This window comes from Peromyscus californicus, unplaced genomic scaffold, assembly GCF_007827085.1.
Source record: "Peromyscus californicus insignis strain IS unplaced genomic scaffold, ASM782708v3 Scaffold_2__1_contigs__length_46816999, whole genome shotgun sequence".
Lineage (NCBI taxonomy): Eukaryota > Metazoa > Chordata > Mammalia > Rodentia > Cricetidae > Peromyscus > Peromyscus californicus.
Window position 1 is genome coordinate 31,045,813 of NW_026294540.1, and position 23,322 is coordinate 31,069,134.

The following is a 23,322-nucleotide window of genomic DNA, read 5'->3' on the forward strand; positions in this document are numbered from 1 at the left end:
ATTCCTCTTTCAGTACTCCAGCCTCCCTGTGTCAATAAGTGCTTGGGTAGCACATGTAAGTCCTGGATTAAATCTGCAACACTGCAAAAGTATGAAGAAGAAAAGGAAGGGAGGAGGGAAAGAAGACAGGAAGGGAGAAAGGAAGGAAGGAAGTAGAGTGGTGAGGAACTCTGAAGATGTAGATTTGTGGTCGAGAGTCCCTGTAATGTGTAGAGGGCAAGCCTGTGGTCCTCAGGCTCCTCTCCCTGCTGCTGACCACCCTACCAGCCACCTCCTCCCTCCTCTCCCTCAAATATAGCCCAACCCCCACTCTGGAGCAAGAGTCAGGCCCTCTGTTGCCATAACAACCACATCCCAGCAGTAAAAATAGTAACTTATTTTTTATTCAACTTCTTTAGCTGATAGAGCGGGGGGAAATCCATTTGTAGACTTGCAGTTTATTCCAGGGGTCTCCTACCGGTCTCCACAGAGCCCACTGCCAAGACTTGTCTGAAGATGGACAGCAGCGCATGTGGACAAACAGCCCAGGGCAAAGAGGACACAGCCTTGGAGAGGTTTGATTCAAGCCTCCTGGGAACTGTGGCTACCAGTGGCCACTTGGGATCCGGCCTGGACTCTCTGGGGAGAAAGGTGATCGGGGAGGAGCAGGCCGTGTTCAGCAGGAATCTTGTGAGTTGAGGTTGAGGGCCGGGCAGAGATATTGCTGGGAGACAGACAGGTGTTAATGCGACGTGGAGAGACGTGGGTCAGCGGGTCAGCCCAGGATTGTGCGACGTGGGGCTTACCTCTCCCTGTGTCTGTTGGGTTTTGTCTCCTCGAGGTCTGTAGAAGTTACTAGAGTTTCTGGGAGTTGTGTTTGACAGTGAACTCAGAGTATAGACAATGAGATTCAAATGCATATAGCCTGTCTCCATGAGCTGTGTCCCTTAGGAATGTCTTGGTTCCCCTGGATCCCAGTATCCCCCATTCATACCATACCACTCTGGCCACATAACCCTGGCTCACTGTGTGTGTGTGTGTGTGTGTGTGTGTGTGTGTATCCACATGGAGGTCACAAGTCAACATTGAGTGTCCTCCTCTAGAGCAGTGGTTCTTAATTTTCTTAATGTTTCAACCCCTTAATACAGTTCCTCATGTTGTGGTGACCCCCAACCATAAAATTATTTTCTTGCTGTTTCCTACTTCATACTTGCTACTTCATAACTGTAATTTTGCCACTGTTATGAATTGTAATATAAAATCTGATATGTGGATGGCCTTAGGTGATCCCGGTGAAAGGGTTGTTAAACCCCCAAATGAGTCATGACCCACAGGTTGAAAACCACTGCTCTATTACTTCACATCTTCTTTTTAAAATTTATTATTTTTATTTTATGCATGTGAGTGTGTTGACTGCATGTACCTATGTGCACTGCATGTATGTCTGGTTTCCGCAGAGCCCAGAAGGGGGTGCCAGATTTCCTAGAACTGGAGTTAAGAGTGGCTGTAAACTACCATGTGGGTGCTGAGAACCAGCCCTGGCCCTCTGCAAGAACAGCAAGTGCTCTAACTACTGAGCCATCTCTAGCCGCTCCACCTTATTCTTTCCTCCTCCTTTTCTTCTTCTTCTTCTTCTTCTTCTTCTTCTTCTTCTTCTTCTTCTTCTTCTTCTTCTTCTTCTTCTTCTTCTTCTTCTTCTTCTTCTACTACTTCTTCTCCTCCTCCTCCTCCTCCTCCTCCTCCTCCTCCTCCTCCTCCTCCTCCTCCTCCTCCTCCTCCTCTTCTTCTTCTTCTTCTTCTTCTTCTTCTTCTTCTTCTTCTTCTGCTTCTTTTTGAGACAGGGTTTTTCCGTGTAGTTTTGGTGCCTGTCCTGGGACTCGCTCTGTAGACCAGGCTGGCCTTGAACTCACAGAGATCCACCTGGCTCTGCCTCCTGAGTGCTGGGAATAAAGGCTCTACCTTATTCTTTGAGACAAAGTTTCTCATCAGATCTGGTGCTTACCACCTGGGCTAGGCTGGCTGGCCAGAAAGTTCCCAGGATCCCACTGTCTCTGTATCCCCAGAACTGGCATTATAGATGATATCATCACACCCAGATTATATATGGGTACTAGGGATTCAAACTCAGGTCCTCATGCTTGCATGGCAAGAACTTTACCCACTAAATTGTCTTTCCAGTCCCTCACTCTGGGTTTTTGCTCCTTCGTGGTTGTCCTTGTCTTACTATGAGGTTCAGGCTAGTCTCGAATGCAAGACCTTCTTGTTTCAGCCTTCTGAATGCTGGAATTACAGGCGTTAACTACCATATCTGGCCTTGTTACTCAATTTTACCATGAGTTGCAAATGAACACGCAGCTTCATCCCAACTAGGATACATAAATATATAGCCAAACATGCCTTCTCCTTACCTGTGCAAAGGCCTTCTAGCCATTCCTTCTGCCTCATTTTTAAAATTTGTTTTTGAAGTTAGCATGAAGAGTAGTGAGCTTCATTGTGGCATTTTTGTTAATTCATTCTCTCTCTCTCTCTCTCTCTCTCTCTCTCTCTCTCTCTCTCTCTCTCTCTCTCTCCAAAAAACTAAATTCAGGGTCTCACACATGCTAGATAGACCCTCTACTGATAAGCCATGCTCCCAGTCCCTCACTGGGAGATTCTAGGCAGGTGTTCTACTGGAGTAATATGTCCTGCTTTCTTTTGATTTCTTCTTCTTTGAGATAAGATCTTACTAAATTGTCCAGGCTGGCCTTGAACTTAAGCCTCTCCTGCCTTTGTATCCCAAGTGCTGGGATGACTATGTTAGACATCTTCTTGAACTTCTAAGCTAACCTCTGAGGCTGGCCGGCCTTATCTCCTGAGTCCCCCAGGGTCTTGCCTTCTGCCTCTTCCTTCAGCGTTCTCATTCTCCCCTACCCCCTTCCCACTTCCTGCCACTCCTGCCGCGATCTCCTCCCATCGTTTACCGCTAACCCTCTGGTCCTGCCCAGACAGGGCCATGTGTGCCCACTCTGGGCCAGCATGTGGAAAGCAGAGGTGATTCAGGCAGTCTTTTGTCAGTTTGTTTCTTCTTCTGGCTCCCTGGATGCAGAGGGTGTGGGTGGCATTTTCTCAGTAATCGACAGGACACCAAACAAACATTGTTCTAAGAAGGAGGAGGCCTGGCAGTGCAGACACATGCCAGCCGCTCAGGAGGCTGAAGTCGTACAAGGATTGCAAGTTCAAGGTCAGCCTGGGCTACAGAGTGAGCTCAAGGCCAGCTTGAGCAATTTAACCAGACTGTCTCAAAATAAAAAATAAAAAAGGGATTGGAGTTGTAGCTTAGCTATAGAGTGTCCATCCAGCATGTGCTGAGGCCGGGGTTCGCTCTCTAGCACTGGGTAAAAATAAATTAACTAAAAGATTCAGGAAACTGTGGACTCAAGCTGGGGAAGCTGTTGGGATTGAGGAGGAGAGGACTTCTCATCCACTTGAGGACCCATCTGGTCACATTGCATCTACTGTCTGTCAAGCAGAGAGAGATGCCAGGCGGTGGAGGTGCATATCTTTAATCTCAGCACTTGGGAGGCAGAGGCAGGTGGATCTCTGAGTCTGAGGCCAGCCTGGTCTACAGAGAGAGTTCCAGGACAGCCAGGGCTACACAGAGAAACCCTGTCTTAAAAAACAACAACAACAAAAAGAAGCTGAGAGACAGGAATGCTGGCATTGAGTTCGAATTCTCTCTTTTATTCAAGGCTATCCCCCAGCCCCGGGAAAGGTACAGTTCACATTAGGGTAGTCCTTCCCACCTCAACCTAACCAATATAACTCATCACAAACATGCCCAGATGTTGTATCTTTGGTGATTCTGGATCCCATCAAGTTGAAAATCAAAAGACCATCTTTCCTCCAGCAGCTCCCTCAGGGGTATTCAAAATTTCCACAGGCAGATTGCATTCCTGTGTCCTCCAGACAAGGTCCCCTAAAGCAGAAAGCTGAATTTGGGGGCTGGTGAGCTGGTTCAACAGGTCAAGGTGCTTGCCGCCAAACCTGAGACCTGAATTTTGGCCCCAGGTTATACATGGTGTTAGGACAAAACCAACTCCTGCAAGTTGTCCTCTGACTTCCACGTGCATGATTAATATAATAATATAATATAATAAATATAACATAACATAACATAACATAACATAATATAATATAAATGTAGGAGACTGGAGAGATTATTGCTCAGCGGTTAAGAGTGCTTGCTGCTGGTCCAGAGAACTGGAGTTCGAGTCCCAGCACCCACTTCATTTGGCTTACAACAGCCAGAAACTCCAGTCTAGGGGATCCTACACCTCGGACTTCCAGGCACATGCACTGCACATACCCTTACACGGACATGCACGCATACACACATAGAATAAAAATGAAATGTTTTAAAATATTAAAATGGAATAAAGTAACAATAAAAGGAAAGCTGGAGTTTGAAGATGTGAAGATGGACTTGGGGGTGAAGATCCTGGACCTGCTGGAGTGTCCCCGTCTTCGGGCAGGGTGTGTGTGGGGACAGACAATTCCTAGAGTCACAGAGTCCTGGGTAGTAGGAAGGATTCAGGATTGACAGGCTTTTCAGAGGTGCACAGGGGTAAGAGCCAGCAACAAGTAGACTGAGGGTGCCACCTGGTCCGGTCCCCAAGCGTCCCCTGTGGCTTGAAGCGCTGCCTGGATGACAAGCGGTGACAGCGGCGGTTCAGTCTAGTTCAAGCTGTCTTATGCTTGCTGGAAAAGCGATGGGGTGGAGGGGACACGGGGAGACGCTAACGGGAGAGAGGGGACCTCCCAGTCGCACGATTGGCAGCGTCGTCCCCCCCCCCCCCCCCCGCCCCATATCCCGCCCCCGCCCCGCCCCCGCCACCATCTGCTCGGGATTTGCTATCCCGAGACTCCAGGCTCGGGCTTCAGGGGCAGCCGATCGGGTCTGTTCGGGGCCCTGGAGCTGCGGTAGGATCCGACGCCCTTCCAACCTGCTGCGCCTCCTGCAGCGACTCCCTGCGTTCCCACGTCCCAGCCCGGGGCTGGGCGCTGATGGAACCGCGGCGATGTTCACTCTGGCCAGGCTGCTGGATTTCCAGAAAACCAAATATGCAAGGTGAGGAGCGGAGCTGGGGGGTGGCAGACAAGGGTCAGGGCGCTGAGGCCCCTCTTTCCTGTTCCTACTGCCTGGAGAACGGGGCTCGATACACAAACCCCATTGCCCGGGGCTAGAACAACCCAGGAACCAGGCAGCACCGTCTTGGTAATGGAGTGGAAATTGTCATCCCGCTTTTGCGCGCGACGCAGCGGATTCTCTGCGTTTCCTTTCTCCCTTGGGCGAGGCGCTTCATCGGTCCAGAGCACAGTTTCCCCATTTGCGAGTTAGGGACCACGGGAGGATTAAATGAGATGATCCTTAGAAAGCATTCTGCGACGCCAGCAGGGCGGGGGGAACTGCTCCATCCTTGTGGGGCTCCGTGGTAACATTTAAAAAGGGTTTTGCACGCACCTGCTGTCCACTCTCAAGGCAAGGCAGAGGAATAGATAGTTCCTCTTTTTAGGTGGAGAAACTGAGGCCCAGAACTCAGGAGGAGCTGACTATGTAGCTGAGTCTCTGGGGTCCTCGCTGAGCCCTGGTTTTTTTTTTTTTTTTTTCATTTTCGGCTTTGTTTTGTTTGAGACAGGTCTTTCTATGGAATTCCTGGCTGGCCTGGAATCCTCTTTGTAGACTGGGCTGTCCTTTGACCTTACAGAGATCTGTCTGGCTCTGGAGCGCTGGTCATTCTTTATCGTTTTTGAGACAATCTTGCTATGTACCCCAGGCTGGCCTTGATCTAATTGTATAGCCCAGACTTGCCTTGAACTTAATTCTCCAGTCTCAGCTTCCTGAAATTAGGGTTAGGTGCCCCCACACCTCACAAGAGTATATTTTCATTAATACTTCATATACATGATTTCAGGATGTAGTTCATCTGAACACATTATTTGTGAGGTATTTTGCATTTTTAAAAAAATCTGAAGTCTTTAATATCTTGTGTGCATTTTGATTTGATTTGATTGCCTTGAAAGATTATTATTATATCTATTATTTTCATTGTGTGCCTCAGCACACATGGGGGGGGGTCAGATAACACTGTGGAATTGGTTCTCTCCTTCTAACTTTATGTGAGTTCTAGGATTGGTTGAACTCAGGTCTCCAGGCTTCTTTGGCAAGTTCCTTGAACTGCTGAGCCATCTTGCCATGCCTTTTTTTTTTTTGAGAAAGTGTCTCTATATAGCCCAGGCTTCCCTGAAACTCACTATGTGGCTGGGGTCAGCCTTGCACAGGTGGCAATCCTTCTGCCTCAGCCTCCTGAAGGCTGGGATTACAAGTGTGTGCCAGCATGTCTGGCCACACGTGGAAACTTGATGGCCTCTGTGGTGGCTGGAGAGGTGGGCCTTTTTTTTTTCAAGACAGGGTTTCTCTGTGTAGCCTGTCCTGGAAATCGCTTTGTAGACCAGGCTGGCCTCGAACTCACAGAGATCCGCCTGCCTCTGCCTCCCGAGTGCTGGGACTAAAGGCGTGCACACACTCGGCTAAGGGATCAGATCTTAAGAGATAAAACTGTTTCACTTGAGTGAGTGCTCGCTCTCAGAGACTGGATTAACTCTCCCTAGAGCTGCTTGTTGCAAAGGGAGGCTGGTCTTGCCCCTTCTGCACACACCTGCAGATTTACCACCTTTGAACTGAAGCCAGCAAATGGACTTGGAAGTTTCAGAGCCTCTGTGTCCTGTGTCCTAAGCTGGCCTCTAACAGCTGAGGAAGGCCTCAAATTCCCGATCCTTTTGAGTGCTGGGTTAGGTGTACACCAGCACACCCAGTTTATGCAGTGCTGGGGATGAAAACCAGTGTCTTGTGTACGGTAAACAAGCATTCCCTAGCCCAAGAACCTCTGATTCTTTTAGCTAGCCTGCCTCAGGTATTCTGTTACAGCAACAGAAAGCAGACCTAGGGGCTGGGAAGAGTGCAGTGCTTGCCACTCAAGATTGAGGGCCTGAAAAAAAAATAAAAAAATAAAAAATAAATAAAAAAAAAAGATCGAGGGCCTGAGTTTGAACCCCAACACTCAAGATAGAAAGCCAGATGTGGTGACGCCTTTGAGCCAGGGAGGTGGAGACAAGTAGATCCCTGGAGCTTGCTGGCTATCCAGTCTAATCAGGTAGGTCCTAGGTCCCAGTCTCAAAAACAAGGTGAGTGCCTTCTGAGGAAGGACTGACACACACGCGTGTGTGTGTGTGTGTGTGTGTGTGTGTATACTACCCTCCACGAACTTGTGTACACACCCACACACACAAAGATAATGGACAGACTTAGATAAGGTTTGGTTGGGGAAGGCACATGGAGTGTTTCTTAGTTATACCAACATTATTTCCTTTCTTTCTTTCTTTCTTTCTTTCTTTCTTTCTTTCTTTCTTTCTTCCTTTCTTTCTTTCTTTTTTTGTATTGGATATCTGGAGATGCTAGAAAAGAAGTTTTGGATTCTTTTTGTTATAATTTTTTTATTACATTTATGTGTGGGGGTGTGTGTGCCATGGCATTCACGTGGGGGGTCATAGGATAACATGAGTATGTCTGTTCTCTCCTTCCACCATGTGGGTTACAGGGATTGAACTCAGGGCATCAGGCTTGGCAACAGCACCTTTACCCACTGGGCCATCTTGACGGCCCCTGCTTTGGAGTCCCAAGTGTCTAATAGTGAAAACAGACAAAGCTTCATTTCTTTGGCTATTTTTTCAGTTTTATGGTCTGTGCAGATCATAAAACCTGTCTTTCATTTGAATCACAATTTTTAATTTGTTACATAGCGGGGCGTATCCTGAAACTTAGTTCTTGGGGCTTTTTTTGTTTGTTTTGTTTTGTTTCTGAGACAAGGTCTTTCTATGCAGACTGGACTGACCTTGGACTTTCAGAGATCTGCCTGCTTCTGTCTCCCTAGTGCTGGGGTGAGGGTCTTGCACCACCGTGCCCTGAGGTCAGCATATTTGTTCTCACTGTGACCAATAAGATCTTCTCCCCAAGACCGATTCAGCTTTGACTCATCTCACACCTGGGACAGGGGCTGCTTTGGAAATGTTTATAGATGTCTATGTCATGTGGTCACATGACTAAGGCTCCTTCTACAGCAACGGAGCTTCATGTTGTCTCAGTTCAGTCACAGCCGTGGGAGCTGCAGATCTCCGTTTCGCCTGGTGATAGGTAGTTGACTCGAACCAGCCATGGGGTGTGACATCTTGTTCACACTTTGAACTTCTCCTTTAAGCTCCAAGCTTAGTGGGTCACAGACACACACGTGCATGCACGAATGCTTGTTATTAAGCAAAGGAAAGGCTTCGTGTCTAGCCTCTGGGAATCCACCCACAGCCATAGATAGCTTGTAGGGATGCTCTATCACGGCATGGCGGGCACTGAGGCATGAGGAATCAGCCCCCTTTCTCCTGAGTTTGATCCATAGGACCCACCTGATGGAAGAAGAAAATTGATTCCTCCAAGTCCCTCTTTGACCTCCCCACAGGCATAGTGATGCACGTGCACCCCTCACCCCAACCCCACCCCTACCCCACACAAATAAATGTAATAAAAAGAACCCAAATAACCAACAAGTCAATTTGACCTGCTATTTTCCTTGTATGTAATAATTACTTGCAGATTCAGGAGGCTGAGGGAGGAGAATTGTGAGTTTAAGGCTAGCCTGGGCTCAGTCGTGAGCCCCTGTGTCAAAATAAAGCAACAAAAACAAAACAAAAAATCCAACTTATTTTCAACCCCGGTTTAACATATGTCTGAAAGTCCATATCATGACTGCATGATGATTCATTTCATTATCTCCCACTTTAGGGTATTTGGAAAATTCCACTCCTGAAGTTGCAGATGGGCACATCTGTGCAACGGTATTAAGGGGATTGTTCTTCTATGGCCTGTATTACCCATTGTTGGCTCTGGCCATGAGCAGGCAGGTCATGTGGTTCCCAAGTTCCAGGTCATATCCGCTTGCTGCCCAGTGTGCAGTGACCGGGTCAAATGGCCCCACAGTGGAGTTCTTGCGCAGGACTTGGAATTCCTCCTAAGGCCACACAGAGACAAAGATAGGGTTCCAGCTCGTCCCACAGAGGGGTCCGTGAGAAGGCTTGGAGCTGGTCTTTAACTGTGTCCTTGCTGGGTTGGGCTGCTGGATGAGGTTGATAGCCTCTTTGTGGCCCTGTTTAGGCCTCCTTGGTATTCTCAAAGACATTAAGATATGGACAATGGGGGCATGTGGTTCACTTGGTGGAGTACTTGCCTAGCATGCATGAAGTCTTGGGTTTTGTCCACAGCGCTACATAAACTGAATTTTGTGGTTCATGCCTGCAGTCCCAGCACTTGGGAGGTGGAGGCAGGTGAATCGGAAGTTCAGAAATCATTGTTGGCTAATGTATATTGAGTTTGAAGCCTGCATGGGTTACAGGAGACTCTATCTCAGCAAACAAACAAACAAACAAGTTAACAAACAAATCTGGAAAGACTCATATTCCAGCCAGAATTGTGGCATTGTGAAAGGCTGTAAGTTCTAGAAATAGCTTTTGGCCAAAAGATAAATGGGTGAGACATCTTCTGTGGTGTCTGATATGAAGATAGGTGTAGCCAAGTGTTTATTATCCTTTTGGTGTGTTTTCATAGAGCCCGTCCTTGAATCTAGGGCCCTTGCATCTGCTAGGCAAGCATTCTCTGTATCTTTAGCCTCTTTCATTTTCATTTCATTTTGTGGTGCTGGGGACAGACCACAGTCCTGTTTATGGCCAGGAGTGCTCTACCACACAACCACATACTCAGCTTTCTGGTTTGTGTATTCCTGGGGTCAGGAGCGGTGGCCCAGGTTCATGTGTGCACATCCCAAGTGTGAAGGTCAGAGGATAACCTCTGGTGTTGGTCCTCAGGTGCCCTCTATTCTTTATTTGAGACAGAGTCTCTATGGGTCTGAAGCTTTGCCATGTAGGCCAGGCTAGCCTGGTCCTTGAACCTCCAGGGATCCAGTTATCTGTGAATCCCATCTCCCTGTCCCTGCTCCTGACTTTTTATGTGGGTTCTGAGGATCTGAACTTAAGTCCTTCACACTTGTGAGGAAAGCGCTTTACCGGCTGAGCCATCCCTCCAGCTCTTTTTCACTTCAATTTTGAGACAGGGTCTACCTAAGTGACCCAGGCTGACCTGGAACTGATCCTGTAGCTCAGGTAGGCCTTAAGGTTTAAACACTCAACTCTCTGGCCTCAGCCTCTAGAGCGGCTGGAGGGACAGACTTGAGTCCCTGGGCTCTGCTGAAGTGTTGGCTGTTTGTGCCATTGTTTACGATTGGCCTATTTTCAGCGGGAGTTTGATATAGTTTGTAGAAAGTTACTCTGTCAAGGTCAGTGGGGCTGTCTGAGAAATTCTTTCTTCTTGATAGGCCTGTGGGGCTTCAGCTGGTTTCTGTGTGTATGGAGAGTGGGTAACGGGCAGTGGAGGTCATTTGCTTGTTTTCCTGTGCTGTGGCAGATGGCCCTGCACAGGGTTTCTTGGGATCTGGATGAGAGGCACTCTATCCATCACTTGTCAACCTCACCCCATCTAATCTTGCTAGTCAGCCTGCTGCAGGGCACACTGTTTTCCTCTTTGTGGGTGTGTGTGTATATACTTGCTTGTGTGTACGTGTGGACACACAAGTACCACAGCATACATGTGGAGGCCTTAGATCACTGCCTTTTCCTCCTCGTTTGAGATAGGGTCTCTGGTTTGCCACTGAGAACTCTAGCCGCTCCCAGGCTTCTGCAGAGTCTCCTGTCTTGGCTTCCCATCTCGCCATAAGATGGCTGGTATTATAGACATGTGCTGCTGCACCCAGCTTTAGGTGGACTCGAGGGATCTGAACTCAGGTCCTTATATCTGCAAGGCAGGCGCTTTACCTGCTGAGCAATCTCCCCAGCCTTGGTATATTTTTGAAATCCCCATTTGGTTTGCCTAGGCTGCTGCTTCGATTTTCTGCTTCCCCCGCACATCACACCCACGGCAACCAATGACAATGGCAGTGCCAACCACAGGGAGAACAGACTCCATAGCAGAGCATGTTCGCCTCCTAACCCCATCCCCCATGAGACACAGGGGTTCAGAATCCGGTTTGGAGCTGCCCTTGCTACCCAGTGGGAATTAGTGAGGCCCTCAGAACATGCAGCCCGCAGGTCACCTCCTTAATTCAGTCACACTGCCTGGCATCTCCAGGTCACCTCCTTTATTCATTCACTCTTTTACTGGCCAGACATTTGTAGGGTGCAGCAAGTATGCAGATGGGGAGCCACATAGCTTATGCTCTGGTATTTTGCTTTGTTTTTTAAAAACAGCATCTTGCTCTGTAGCCCAGGCTGACTCGGATATCTCCATCTACTTGCTTCAGCCTCCCGAGAAGCTGGGATGACAGCTCTGTGCTACCATGCCCTGCTAATTAATTTTTTTTCTTGATGTCACTGCACCAAAATTATTTTGCTATTTATATACACAATTTTCTTTTAAATTTGAGTTAACAGCCCCACCCTGAAGCTCTGCTGTCAGATAAAGTAACATGAGCCACCTGTAGCTACTTTATTTTAAATAGAAATTATTTAATTAACTAAAATGAGAAAGGTTACATCTCAGCTACCATGGCCACATTTTCAGGGTGCAGGATGCTTGTGGCTGGTGAATTCTATTCTGCATAGTTGAGATCTCGAACATTCCAGTCTTTACAGAGACTTCTCTTGGAGAGCAAGGACCTACAGCATTAAAATGTACAATATGACAATCGTTGTTGGTAGTTTGCACCCGGGAGCCTGAGGCAGGAGGATTGCCCATTGGAGGTCAGCTTAGGCTGTATAGTGAGACTTTGTCTGGAAAAGGCAAGGGATGGGCATCATGCATAGGAGACACATGCTCTACCAATGAGCTCTAATTCCAAGCCAGTATTGAAAGTATTTAAATAAAGATGATTTATTTTTCTGTGATAATATGATTGGATCTTAGGAAATGAAACAACTCTACCCAGAGTTCTGTGTCTTTTAGTTGCTGGTGTGAAGAGGGGGAGTGGTCTCTGATTCCCGTGTTAGATCAGAAGTGATTTATGACTACTACGGTATCAACAGACTCCGTCCACGTGCACTCCTTTTGAAAGTGACTCAGGCTTTTGGAAGTGATGGGCTGAGAGGGCAAGAGCAGGGTTTCCATCCTCAGGACTCCTGGAACATGACACCTTCTCAGGCAGGGGACCGTGACACTCATGACACCCAGACAGAAGTTAGTCTGTCTTTTCAGTGCTCACTAATTTCGCTCCACTGACTGACCAGTGAGCCCCAGGATCTGGCCGTTTCTTCCTCCCCCAGCACCGGGATTATAGGCACGTGTGACTTCGGACAGCTTTTTATGTGATTGCTGGGGATGTGAACTCAGTTCCTCTCATGCTTGCACAACCAATGGCTTACCCTCTGAGCCATCACGCCCCTCCCCTCCCCAAATGGGCCATCTTAACAATTTAAAAAAGTGTGTGTGTGTGTGTGTGTGTGTGTGTGTGTGTGTGTGTGTGTGTGTGAGAGAGAGAGAGAGAGAGAGAGAGAGAGAGAGAGAGAGAGAGAGAGAGAGAGAGATATCGTAGGAGAGCACATGGTTTCTACCATGTTTTTTTCTGTCACTGTTCTGAGTGTGCAGGTTATCTGCCCCCACAGACTACTCAACAGTTCTGTCTCTACCTCCCGCCCCACTGCAGGAGTGCTGGGATTACATATTCGAACCACCACACACGTTTTTGTTTGCTTGTTTGTTTTTTTAAAGGCAGGTTCCAGGTATCAAACTCAGGTGGTCAGGCTCACACAGCAAACACTTTTACCCTTGGGACCATCATACCAGGTCTGTCTTAATCATTTTTAACTGCACAACTCAGAGGCATTAAGCACATTCACATCATGCTAACACCTGCTTCCAGAACTTTCTGTCTTCCAGACATGAAACTCTGTAGTCATTAAATGCTAAATCTCCATTCCTCACCTCAGCCTCGAGCTCCCATCATCCTCTTTTCCATCTTGTCCACCCCAACCCACCCCCATCTTTTCTGCAGACAAGGTGGGTCTGTTAACTCTTTAGCCTCTGTCTCTGTAGTGCTGGGACCACAAGTATGCACTGCCACATGCAGCCTACTTTATATCCCCGTGATTTAGCTACCCTGGGACCTCAGAGCCATGGAATCCCACAGTATCTGTAACTGACCTGAGTACATGTCGTCGTCGTTGTTCTGACCAGGGTTCCCTGCCTTTTTAAAGTGGAGTGGTATTCCACCGTGGATCTATATATGCAGCCATCTTTTGTTTGGAACAGTAGGTACATGGATGGGCCTGGAGATGTGGAGAAGCTCTTCTTGGGCCTGCCTAGTGTCCATTGACTATGGAAGGCTGTGCTAGTGATGGATGTCACATCCCCAGTGACTCTCAGTACTTAAGGACCCTTGAGCAGCTTTATCTGCACCAGGGACAGTGGGCCCCCTATGTCCCAACCTGCAATGCCCTCCATGGACTGGTGGCTTAGGTGTTCAAGAAAGCTACATCTCTGCTTGCAGTATGACCTCTGTCACCTCCCATTGTCCCTGCTCCTTCTTTTCCTCCTCCACCTCATCTTCTTCCTTCTCCTCCAGGGTCTCATGTATCCCAGGCTAGCCTCAAATTCATCATTAGCTGAGGACGATCTTGATCTGATCCACCTGCCTTATAAACTTCCTTCCCGTGAGTTCTGAGAATCTTTTTTTTTTAAAGTGGGTGTGGAAACCAGTATTTCCCACATACTGGGCGAACTACTTCTCTTTGCACTTAAATCACTTAAAAAAAAATCTCTGTGGGTGCGTGCGTGCGTGCGTGCGTGCGTGCGTGCGTGCGTGTTTATGTGTGTAAGAGGTGTGGGCGAGGGCATCTTTTGGGAGGGTCTCTCTTGTTTCTGCCATGCTTCATACTCTAGGCTAGCTGGCCTGCCTGTTTCTAGGCAATCCTCCAATCTCTACTTAGTCTCTTCCTAAGGCCAGGCTGTCCTGGAACTCACTCTGGTAGCCCAGGCTGGCCTGGAACTAAGAGATCTGCCTGCCTCTGCCCCCCCCCCCAGTGCTGGGATTAAAGGCGTGCATCACCACTGCCTGGCTTACATGTGGCTTTTTATGTGGTCTTCAGGCTTGTATGGCAATTGTTTTGCCTATTGAGCTGTTTCACCAGCCACACCTTTCTTAAAAAGATTTACTAATTTTTTTGTATACAGTGTTCTGCCTGCATGCTAGAAGAGGGCACCAGATGTCATTATAGATGGTTGTGAGCCACCATGTGGGTGCTGGGAATTGAACTCAGGACCTCTGGAGGAGCAGCCAGTGCTCTTAAACTCTGAGCCATCTCTCCAGGCCCCACTCATTTTTTTTAAGACAAGTTTTTGTTTTGTTTTTTTCCGAGACAGGGTTTCTCTGTGTAGCCTTGGAGCATGTCCTGGAACTAGATTTGTAGACCAGACTGGCCTCGAACTCATAGAAATCTGCCTGCCTCTGCCTCCCAAGTGCTGGGATTAAAGGCATGTGCCACCACTGCCCGGCAAGACAAGTTTTTACTAAGCTGTTTATGCTGGTCTTGAACTCACTCTGTATCCCAAGCTAGCCTTGGACTTATTCTGTAGCCACATAGGCCTTAAGTTGTGATCTTCCTGCCTCAACTTTCCAAGTGGCTGACTTGACAGACATGCATTACCGGGCCAAATTAGACCCGAAACATTGCAGACCCCAAATATGTGAGTTCCCCATATATCATGGGTCCTCATTTTAATTCATTTCGTTTTTTCCTTCCTCTATAGCTCTCTACCTTGATTGATGTGTGTGTGTCTGCATGTACATGCATGCATGCATGTGTGAGTGCTTGTGTGTTGCGTGTAATATATATATATATATATATATATATATATATATATATATATATATATATATATGTTTTCATGTACATGTTGGGGGTGGCATGAGTGTCAAACACATGCGTGGTTCAGAGGATGACTTCAGATATTGGCCCTCACCTTCCACGTTGTTTGAGACTGGATCTCTTGTTCTCTGCTGTGAACACTAGACTGTCGTACCCGAGAGCTTCCAGGGACTCCCCTGTCTCCGACTCTCATCTCACCATAGGAACACTGGGGTTGCAGATGTGTACATCACTGTGTCCAGCTTTGAGTCAGTCTATGTGAGTGCTCAGGATCCGAACTCGGTCCTCATGCTTGCACAGCAGGTGCTTTCCCCACTGAGCCGCCTCCCCAGCCCCCCTTGATTCATTTGTAACAGAACCCCCAAACCTTAGCACAGACCCCAAAGGTTAAAGACTGGGTCCCGTAGACTGCGCCCATTTAGGTTGTTGATCTCAAGTAGCTGGTCCCTAAATTACCCATACACTGGCACATGTGACTACAGATTTGGGGCTCCAGGAAAAGGGAACCACTTTACTAATATTTATTATGCCTATATTTAATGTGTATGTGTCTATGTATACATAAGTGCCATGGCCTTCATGTGGAGGTTAAAGGTCAACTTTCACAAATCAGTTCTTCCACCTATGGGATCCAGGGATCCAACTTGGGTTGTCAGGCTTGGCAACAAGCACCTTTATCCACTGAACCATCTTGCTGGCCCTCATTCATATTTTATAATTTATTTTAACAGTGTATACAGATGAACAGCTGGGATGGGTTCCCAGGTTCAGGGGCCACTGTACCCGTGGAGACAAGGTAGCTTTTTCTGTCCACCGTATCTCAGATCCATCCTAAGCCCAAACTGCTCGTGTTCCCAGGCTGAGGGTCTGACCTCCACAGCCCTGGGACTCTGTCATGAGGACAGATTCCGCCAGGCCCCATGGGGCAGGAGGGCAAGTGGGGAGGTCAGGGGCCATGGAGATTCTGTAGTCTGGATGTTAATAATTACCAATAATTTCTTCTTTGGTTGACATCTGTGGCTAGTGTTGGTGAAAGAGAGGGAGGAGGGAGAGGTTGTGTCCTATTGTGAGTTATCTGACCCCAGAGGGGCAGCATTAAGAAGATGTTCATAGGAGACTGGAGAGATGGATCAGTGGTTAAGAGTGCATGCTACCCTTGCAGAGAACCTGAACTCAGTTCCCAGCACCCACAGAAGGCAGCCCATAACTCTAGCTCCGGGGGATCTGATGCCATCTTCTGGATTCTGGAAGAACACCCACACTCATGTCCATTTGCCCATTTGCTCTCAAATATACATATAATTTAATGATGATGATGATGATGATGATGATGATGATGATGTTCATGGGGCTAATGAGATGACTCATCAGATGAAGGCTCTTACTGCCAAGCCTGATGATCCAGTTTCAATCCCTGGGAGCCACACAGTGGAAGGAGATAGCCAACTCCTGCAGGCTGTCGTCTGAACCCCCCCCCCACACATGCCAAGGCACATATGCAGCCCCTACACAGATAAATAAGTAAACAGATGTGATAAAAATTTTAGAGCCAGGCATGGTGGCTCATGCCTTTAATCCTAGACAGAGGTAGGAGGATCTCTGAGTTCAAGGCTAGCCTGGTCCACAGAGTGAGTTCCAGAACAGCCAGGGCTACACAGTGAGACCCTGTCTCGAAAAACCAAAAATAAATTAATATAAATAAAGAAGCACATGGATGGGGCTGGGAAATGGTTCATTGGTAAAGTGATTGCTGGGCATGACAATCTGAGTTCAGATCCCCAGCAACCATATAAAAGTCAGGTGTGACACATATCTGTAACTCCCACACTGGGGTGGGGGCTGAGGCAGAGACAGGAGGTTTCTGAGAGCTTGCTGGCCAGCCAGTCTGGCTGAAACAGAGAGCTGCAGGTTCAGTGAGAGACCCTGCGTCAAAAAATAAGGTGGAGAGTGATGGAGGGAGACTTGTGATGCCGGCCTCTAAGCTCCACAGTGCACATGAGTGAGCACCTATATCTAAACATGGACTCATGCACACGCCACACATCTGGACAGGTTACAGTCTACCACTGAAGGATGCCAACACAGGAGCTCAAGGCAAGAACTCAGACATAGAGACAATGCAGGGACACTGCTTACTGGCTTGCTGCCGGGCTCATGGTCAGCTTCCTTCCTTATGCAGTCCATTCTCCTCTCTGCCCAGGGGTGGCACTGCCCATAGGGAGCTTATCCTCTCCTGTCCACTAACAGTTAAGAAAATGCCCCACAGACACGCCACATGCCAATCTGATGGAGGTAGTTCCTCATCCTGTCTTCCCAGGTGTCTCTAGCTTCTGTCAAGTGGACAAAAAACTAAGCCATACAGTTGGTGATGTGCTTGCCACAGAAGCTTGAGGAACTCAGTTTTATCCCTACCACCCACATACAAATCTGGACATGGCGGCATGTGTTTATAACCCCATGTTGCCGAGGTGGAGGCAGGTGGATCCCTGGAGTTCCCTGGCCAGCTAGGCTAGCCTACTCAAGTGAGCCCCAGTTAGTGGGAGGCCCTGTCTCAAAAAGCAAGATGGACAGCTACTGAGGAGCAAGACCAGAGGTTTACATCTGGCATACACACACGTATACACACATGTATATGCACACTCAAGTGCATCCATGCACATGAACTTATACACAACACACACACACACACACACACACACACACACACACACACACACAGAGCAGTCACCATTTTCTTTCTGAACAGTTAGGTTTACCAATTATAAATCTAAATTTAAAAATATTGCCGGGCAGTGGTGGAGTATGCCTTTAATCCCAGTACTCTGGAGGCAGAACCAAGTAGATCTCTGTGAGTTCGAGGCCAACCTGGGCTACAGAGTGAGTTCCAGGAAAGGCGCAAAGCTACATAGAGAAACCCTGTCTCGAACCCCCCCCCAAATTTATTTATTTATTTATTTATTTATTTATTTATTTTTGAGACAGGGTCTCACTATGTAGCTCTGACTGTTCTGGAACATATCATGTAGACCAGGTTGACCTCAAACTCACAGAGATCCACCTGCCTCTGCCTCCTGAGTGCTAAGATTAAAGATGGGCACCACCAAGCCCAGTTAAGATTTTTTTTTTTTTTTTTTTTTTTTTGGTTTTTCGAGACAGGGTTTCTCTGTGTAGCTTTGCGCCTTTTCCTGGAACTCACTTGGTAGCCCAGGCTGGCCTTGAACAAGATTTATTATTTTTAATTATGTGTGTGTGTGTCCACATGAGTGCAATATCTGCAGAAGCGAGAAGGCTGTTGGATCCCCTGGAGCTGGAGTTACAGGCAGTCATAAGCTGTTCACTGTTGGTGTTGGGAATGGAAATCGAGTTCTCTAAAAGAGTAATAAGTGCTCTTAACCACTGAGCAATCTACCTAGTCCCTTTTTTTAATTGTTGAGATGGGGTTTTACATTGTAGCCCATGTTTGCCTAGAACTCACTGTATATCCCAGGCTCTCCTTCAACTCACAGCAATCCTCCTGAAGGCTGGCACTTCAGGCATGAGCCACCTCTGTATCTCATGTATTCATGACATCAGCAGTTGCTGAGTGTGCCCGGCATGGTAGTAATCTCAGGGTGCAAGAAGTGGAGGCAGTAAGGTAGTGCATGTCACACCAGTCTGGGCTATATAGCAAGAACCCAAACCTGCATCAACCAACCCAACCCAACACAGAACAAAACAATTGCCTGCCCATGCCTGTGAGCCAGCAGGCTCTGTCCTAGGTGCTGGGATGCAGGGCCAACCAAGACAATTCTCTGTTCCCCTGCAGTTCACATTAGCATTTATGTGTGGCTAACAGAGCAGAGAAGTGTGGTCAGGTGAGTGCAGGAAGGTGTGGGGGTGGCAGAGCACAGACTGTGATGCCTTCCTGAGCTACAGAGAGATGTGAGGAAAAGTAGAAGTGGTATACAGTAGGTACTGACTAGTGGCAGACTGGTTTAGAGGGTAACTGGCCATGCTAGTGGAGCTGTCATTTCAGCACTGGTCATAGTGTACCCACATCTCCCTCCTTCCTGTCCTCTCTGTTTCCAAGATAAGGTTCCATTATGTAGCTTGAAGTCACCTTATAGCTCAAGCTGGCTTTCAACTCACTCTGTAGCCCAGGCAGACCTCAACTGCATGATCCTCTTTCTTCACCTTCTGAGAGGTTGTGATGACAGGCCTGTACTACCATGCCTAGTCTTTCTCCCTTTTCCTTTGGTGTGTCTGTGTGTGTATGTAGCCAGAAGTTTTCTTGTGTCCCGCCCAGTCCTGCAGCCACTCAGACCCAAATAAACACACAAAGGCTTATTTTAATTATGAACTGTATGGCCATGGCCTATGGCTCAGGCTTCTTGCTAGCTAGCTCTAATAACTAAACTCAGCTCATTTCTATTAATCTATATGTTGCCACGTGTTCTGTGGCTTTACCTGTGTGCCATTACATGCTGCTCCCTGAATGGCAGGATGGCATCTCCCCTTACTCTCCTTTCTCCTTTCACTATCTCCATTGGATTTCCTTGCCTAGCTCCATCTTGCTCTTCCACAGTCCAATGCAGCTTTATTTATCAACCAATCAGAGCAATACATATTCACAGCATACAGAAAGACATCCCACAGCATATGGGTGTCTACATGTGCGTGGAAGGCAGAGGTGAACTTCTGGTGTCATTCCTCACCTTTATTTTGTGACAGAATCTCTCACTGGCCCAGAACTTGCCACATAGACTAGGCTGGCTGGCCAGTAAGCCCCAAGGGTCTGCCTGTTCCCACCTCCTCGGCGCTGTGGTCACGGGTCTGCACTACCATCCCTGGCTTTTCTTTACATAGGTTCAGAGAATTGAACTCAGGCCCCTGTGTTTGCATTTCACCAGGCTATCTACCCAGCCCTCCTTTTAAAAGTATTTTTATTTTAGGTTATGTATGTGTGTGTATGTCCATGTGTGGGTAGTATATGTGAGTGCTGGTGCCTATGAATTCCAGAGGTATCAGATCTCCTGGAGCTGGAGTTATAGATGGTTGTGAATTGCCTGATATGGGTGTTGGGACCCAAACACACTCTTAACTACTGAGCAACCTAGACCCATTTTTATTTTTTATATTGGTTTTCAAGACAGGATTTCTCTGTGCAACAGCTCTGACTGTCCTGGAACTTGATTTGTAGACCAGGCTGGCCTCGAACTCACAGAGATCCACCTACCTCTGTCTCCCAAGTACTGGAATTAAATGTGTGCACCACCACTGCTGGCCTCATTTTTATTTTTTAGGGACATTATCTTACACTGTAGCCCAGGCTGCCTAAAACTCACTTTTAAGCCAGGCTGGTCTTGGCTTTTTATGTTTTGAGACAGGTCATTTGGCTTCATGTGTTTGGACAGAATGTCATGGTGGTTGGAGCATGTGGAGAAGAGATATTCAAAGGAAGTAGAGAGAGGGAGACAGGAAGTGACCAGGAATAATATACTCTGAAGGACCCACTCCCAGTGACCTACTTTTTCCCAGCTAGAACCCACCTCCAAAACTGTCCATCATCTCTCAGAATAGCAGGCCATCTGGAGAAAACACATTCAACACACAAGCCTGTGGGGACGAATCATACTCAATTCATAATGGAGTTTGTATAATGCAATATCATCTTTAAATTGTCTCAGGCTGTTTGGGCAGCTATTCCAAAATGCCAAAGACTGAACAACTAACGAACATCTGTTTCTAGAATTTCTTCCCTGGGGAAATGTGAGCAGTGCCCACCCCCTCCTCATAAGGTCCCAGTGACAAGCCAAAGCATGATTCCATGAGTTTTCCCTAGAGAAATCAGTGAGCTTATTGGGCTTGCTTACAGTACACAGGTTGAGGTTGCTTATAGGAATGTGGGGTACCCCAAGTACCCACACTGGACAGTCTTTGCCAACATGGATGGCGGCTTTTCCCTGGTTGCATAAATGGAGTCCATTCAGATAGCCTCCCAGCCTGTGTGCCCTAGCACCTCTAGGACATAGAAGCCATTTGTAATTAGGAAAGAATGGCATATAAATGGCTGTGAGGGGCAACTGGAAGCTCAGGTGAGGGTCCAGTGACCCTTGGTGAGGGGATGCAAATCCATAGGCCCAATCTTGATATACTGGTGCAATCAGGCACAGCTCATCTGAGGAAGGTAGTGGCTGTTTGCTCGAGGACCAAGTTTTACGACAGAAATTCAGGTCATAGGTGGTGTCACACGCTTGTAACATCAGCACTCGGGATGTGGACACAGGAGTTTGTATAACGAGAAGAATCAGGAGTTGAAGGCTACCCTTGGCTATATAGGTTCAAAACTAATTTGGGCTCTGTAGGACCTTGTCTCAAATGCTGAAGTGAAACTCAGTAACAATCAGAATCAATCAGAAATTCCTTCAAAGTGCCAGGAACTTTGAATTTGAGATCAAACTCCCAGCATGGTCTGTGTTTTCCAGATTTCCGATGTCCAAATATTTCTTGTACCCTCACATAGTACCAAAAGGGGTGGAGAGAACTCTGGTATCCTCTGAGGAGGGCATGAATTCCATTGATGAGGTTCACCCTCCTGACCTCATTGTCTCAGAACTCTTCCTCCTGATGCCATCATATCAGTTTGTACCATATGAATGGTACAAGGGACGGGAAGGCATGAGCATTCAGTCCATGATGCTGGGGCTCACCTAACTTTACCATTTGACCCAAAGGCCATCCCATCAGCTGTCTCTCCCAGGAGTGTGGCTTGGACCCAGGATCTTGTCTATGCTCAGAACTCCTCCTCAATCTGCAGCCCTGCAGGGTATTCAGGGAGCACTCAGGCCCGTTGCTTTGTAAGAGGTCTCCTCATTTAGTATCATGGGGTAGTTTCTCTGGATTCCAACAAAGCTCTGTAAGCTCTGACAGTGTACACAAGCCCCCAGTTACATGCTTCCTCCGTCATGGTTTCTCTCCACAGCAATAAAATAGTAACGAAGACGCCAACGTGGATTTTTCTCTTGTCTGAACTTTAGTTTCCTTTGTAATTGATGATGATTATTTTGGTCTCTCTGGTTTTCTCGGCACTTATCACCAAGAAGAGCCTAATTCATTCATTCATTGAAACAGAGTCTTACTCTGTACACTGGCCCAGGCTAGCCTCAAACTCATAACATTCCTTCTGTTTCAGCTTTCCAAGTGCTGGGATACAGGCATGAGTTACACCACGCCTGGCAAATTACTTGTCAGTAATTCAATATATTCAATATCTCTCTCTCTCTCTCTCTCTCTCTCTCTCTCTCTCTCTCTCTCTCTCTCTCTCTCTCTCTCTGTGTGTGTGTGTGTGTGTGTGTGTGTGTGTGTGTGTGTGTATTCATGTGTGCATGAGTGTGCACCAGCCTGACGTCAATGTTCTGTGTCTTCTTCAGTTGCTCTCCACCTTATTTTTGAGGCAGGGTCTCTCACTGAACTTGGAGCTCATTGATTTGGCTGGACTGGCTGGCCAGCACGCTTCAGGGATCCCCCTGTCTCTACGCCCCTTCCCCCTCAACTGATCTAGGGTTATGGATACACCCTGCCACACTCAGCTTTTCCATGTGTGTTAGGGGATTTAAACTCAGATATTCATGCTTGTGTGACAAGCACTTACAATCTGAACCATCTTTCTAGTCCATCTTTTTCAGACAGAGGCTCATAAGGCCCAGCCTGGTTTTGAACTCTCAATGTAGTTCAGGCTGACCTTGAACTTGATCCTGTTGCCTTCATTTTCTGATTGCTGGGATTATAGGTATGTGCTACTATATCTATCTATCTATCTATCTATCTATCTATCTATCTATCTATCTATCTATCATCCATCCATCCATCTATCCATCCCTCGAACTTCCATTACAGCTACCAGTATGTCTGGGTTTATTGTTTATTATGTAGCCCAGGCTGGTCTCAAATACTCTGTTTAGCTGAGAATGGCTGCTGATTCTTCCGCCTTGGGCTCCAGAGTGTTGAGATTACAGGCAGACATCATGATACCCAACTTTTTACTTTTAATGAATTCATATTTAATTAGCTATGTGGCTGGTGGCTCCATAGCAGCACAGATGTACTACCCGGGGCTTAATGTTATTCACAATTGACATTTTTGAAAAGAAAAGCAGAGTGCATGATGCATTTCATGCACAGCTCAACAGGAAACAAGACATCTATGCTTCCAAATATGCTACATTGATCGTTGGAGATAATGGTCAGCTCTTTTTGAGCATCCTGTTGCCCGGCAACCTCACATCCACTGGTCCCTCTGGCCATTAGTTATCAAGATCAGAATCAATTCTTTCAGTCATTAGGGTGCTGCAGTTTCCTGATTAACCTTTCCAATAT

General features: G+C 47.3%; 1 protein-coding gene across 2 annotated transcripts in view; it reads left to right on the top strand.

Annotated features, from left to right (window-relative positions):
- Nucleotides 1–460: 460 nt before the first annotated feature.
- Nucleotides 461–23,322, top strand: part of Mmd2 (monocyte to macrophage differentiation associated 2) — a 52,888-nt gene continuing 30,026 nt past the window's right edge. Inside the window, exon 1 of one of the 2 annotated variants that reach the window (XM_052754183.1) lies at nt 461–669. Coding sequence is in view for 1 of the 2 variants with exons in the window: in XM_052754182.1 (XP_052610142.1) it covers nt 5,037–5,086 (50 nt within the window). In the remaining variant the exon portion in view is untranslated. Of the gene's footprint in view, nt 670–4,834; nt 5,087–23,322 lie in introns of those variants that run through there. The other variant, XM_052754182.1, reaches the window with a different exon arrangement.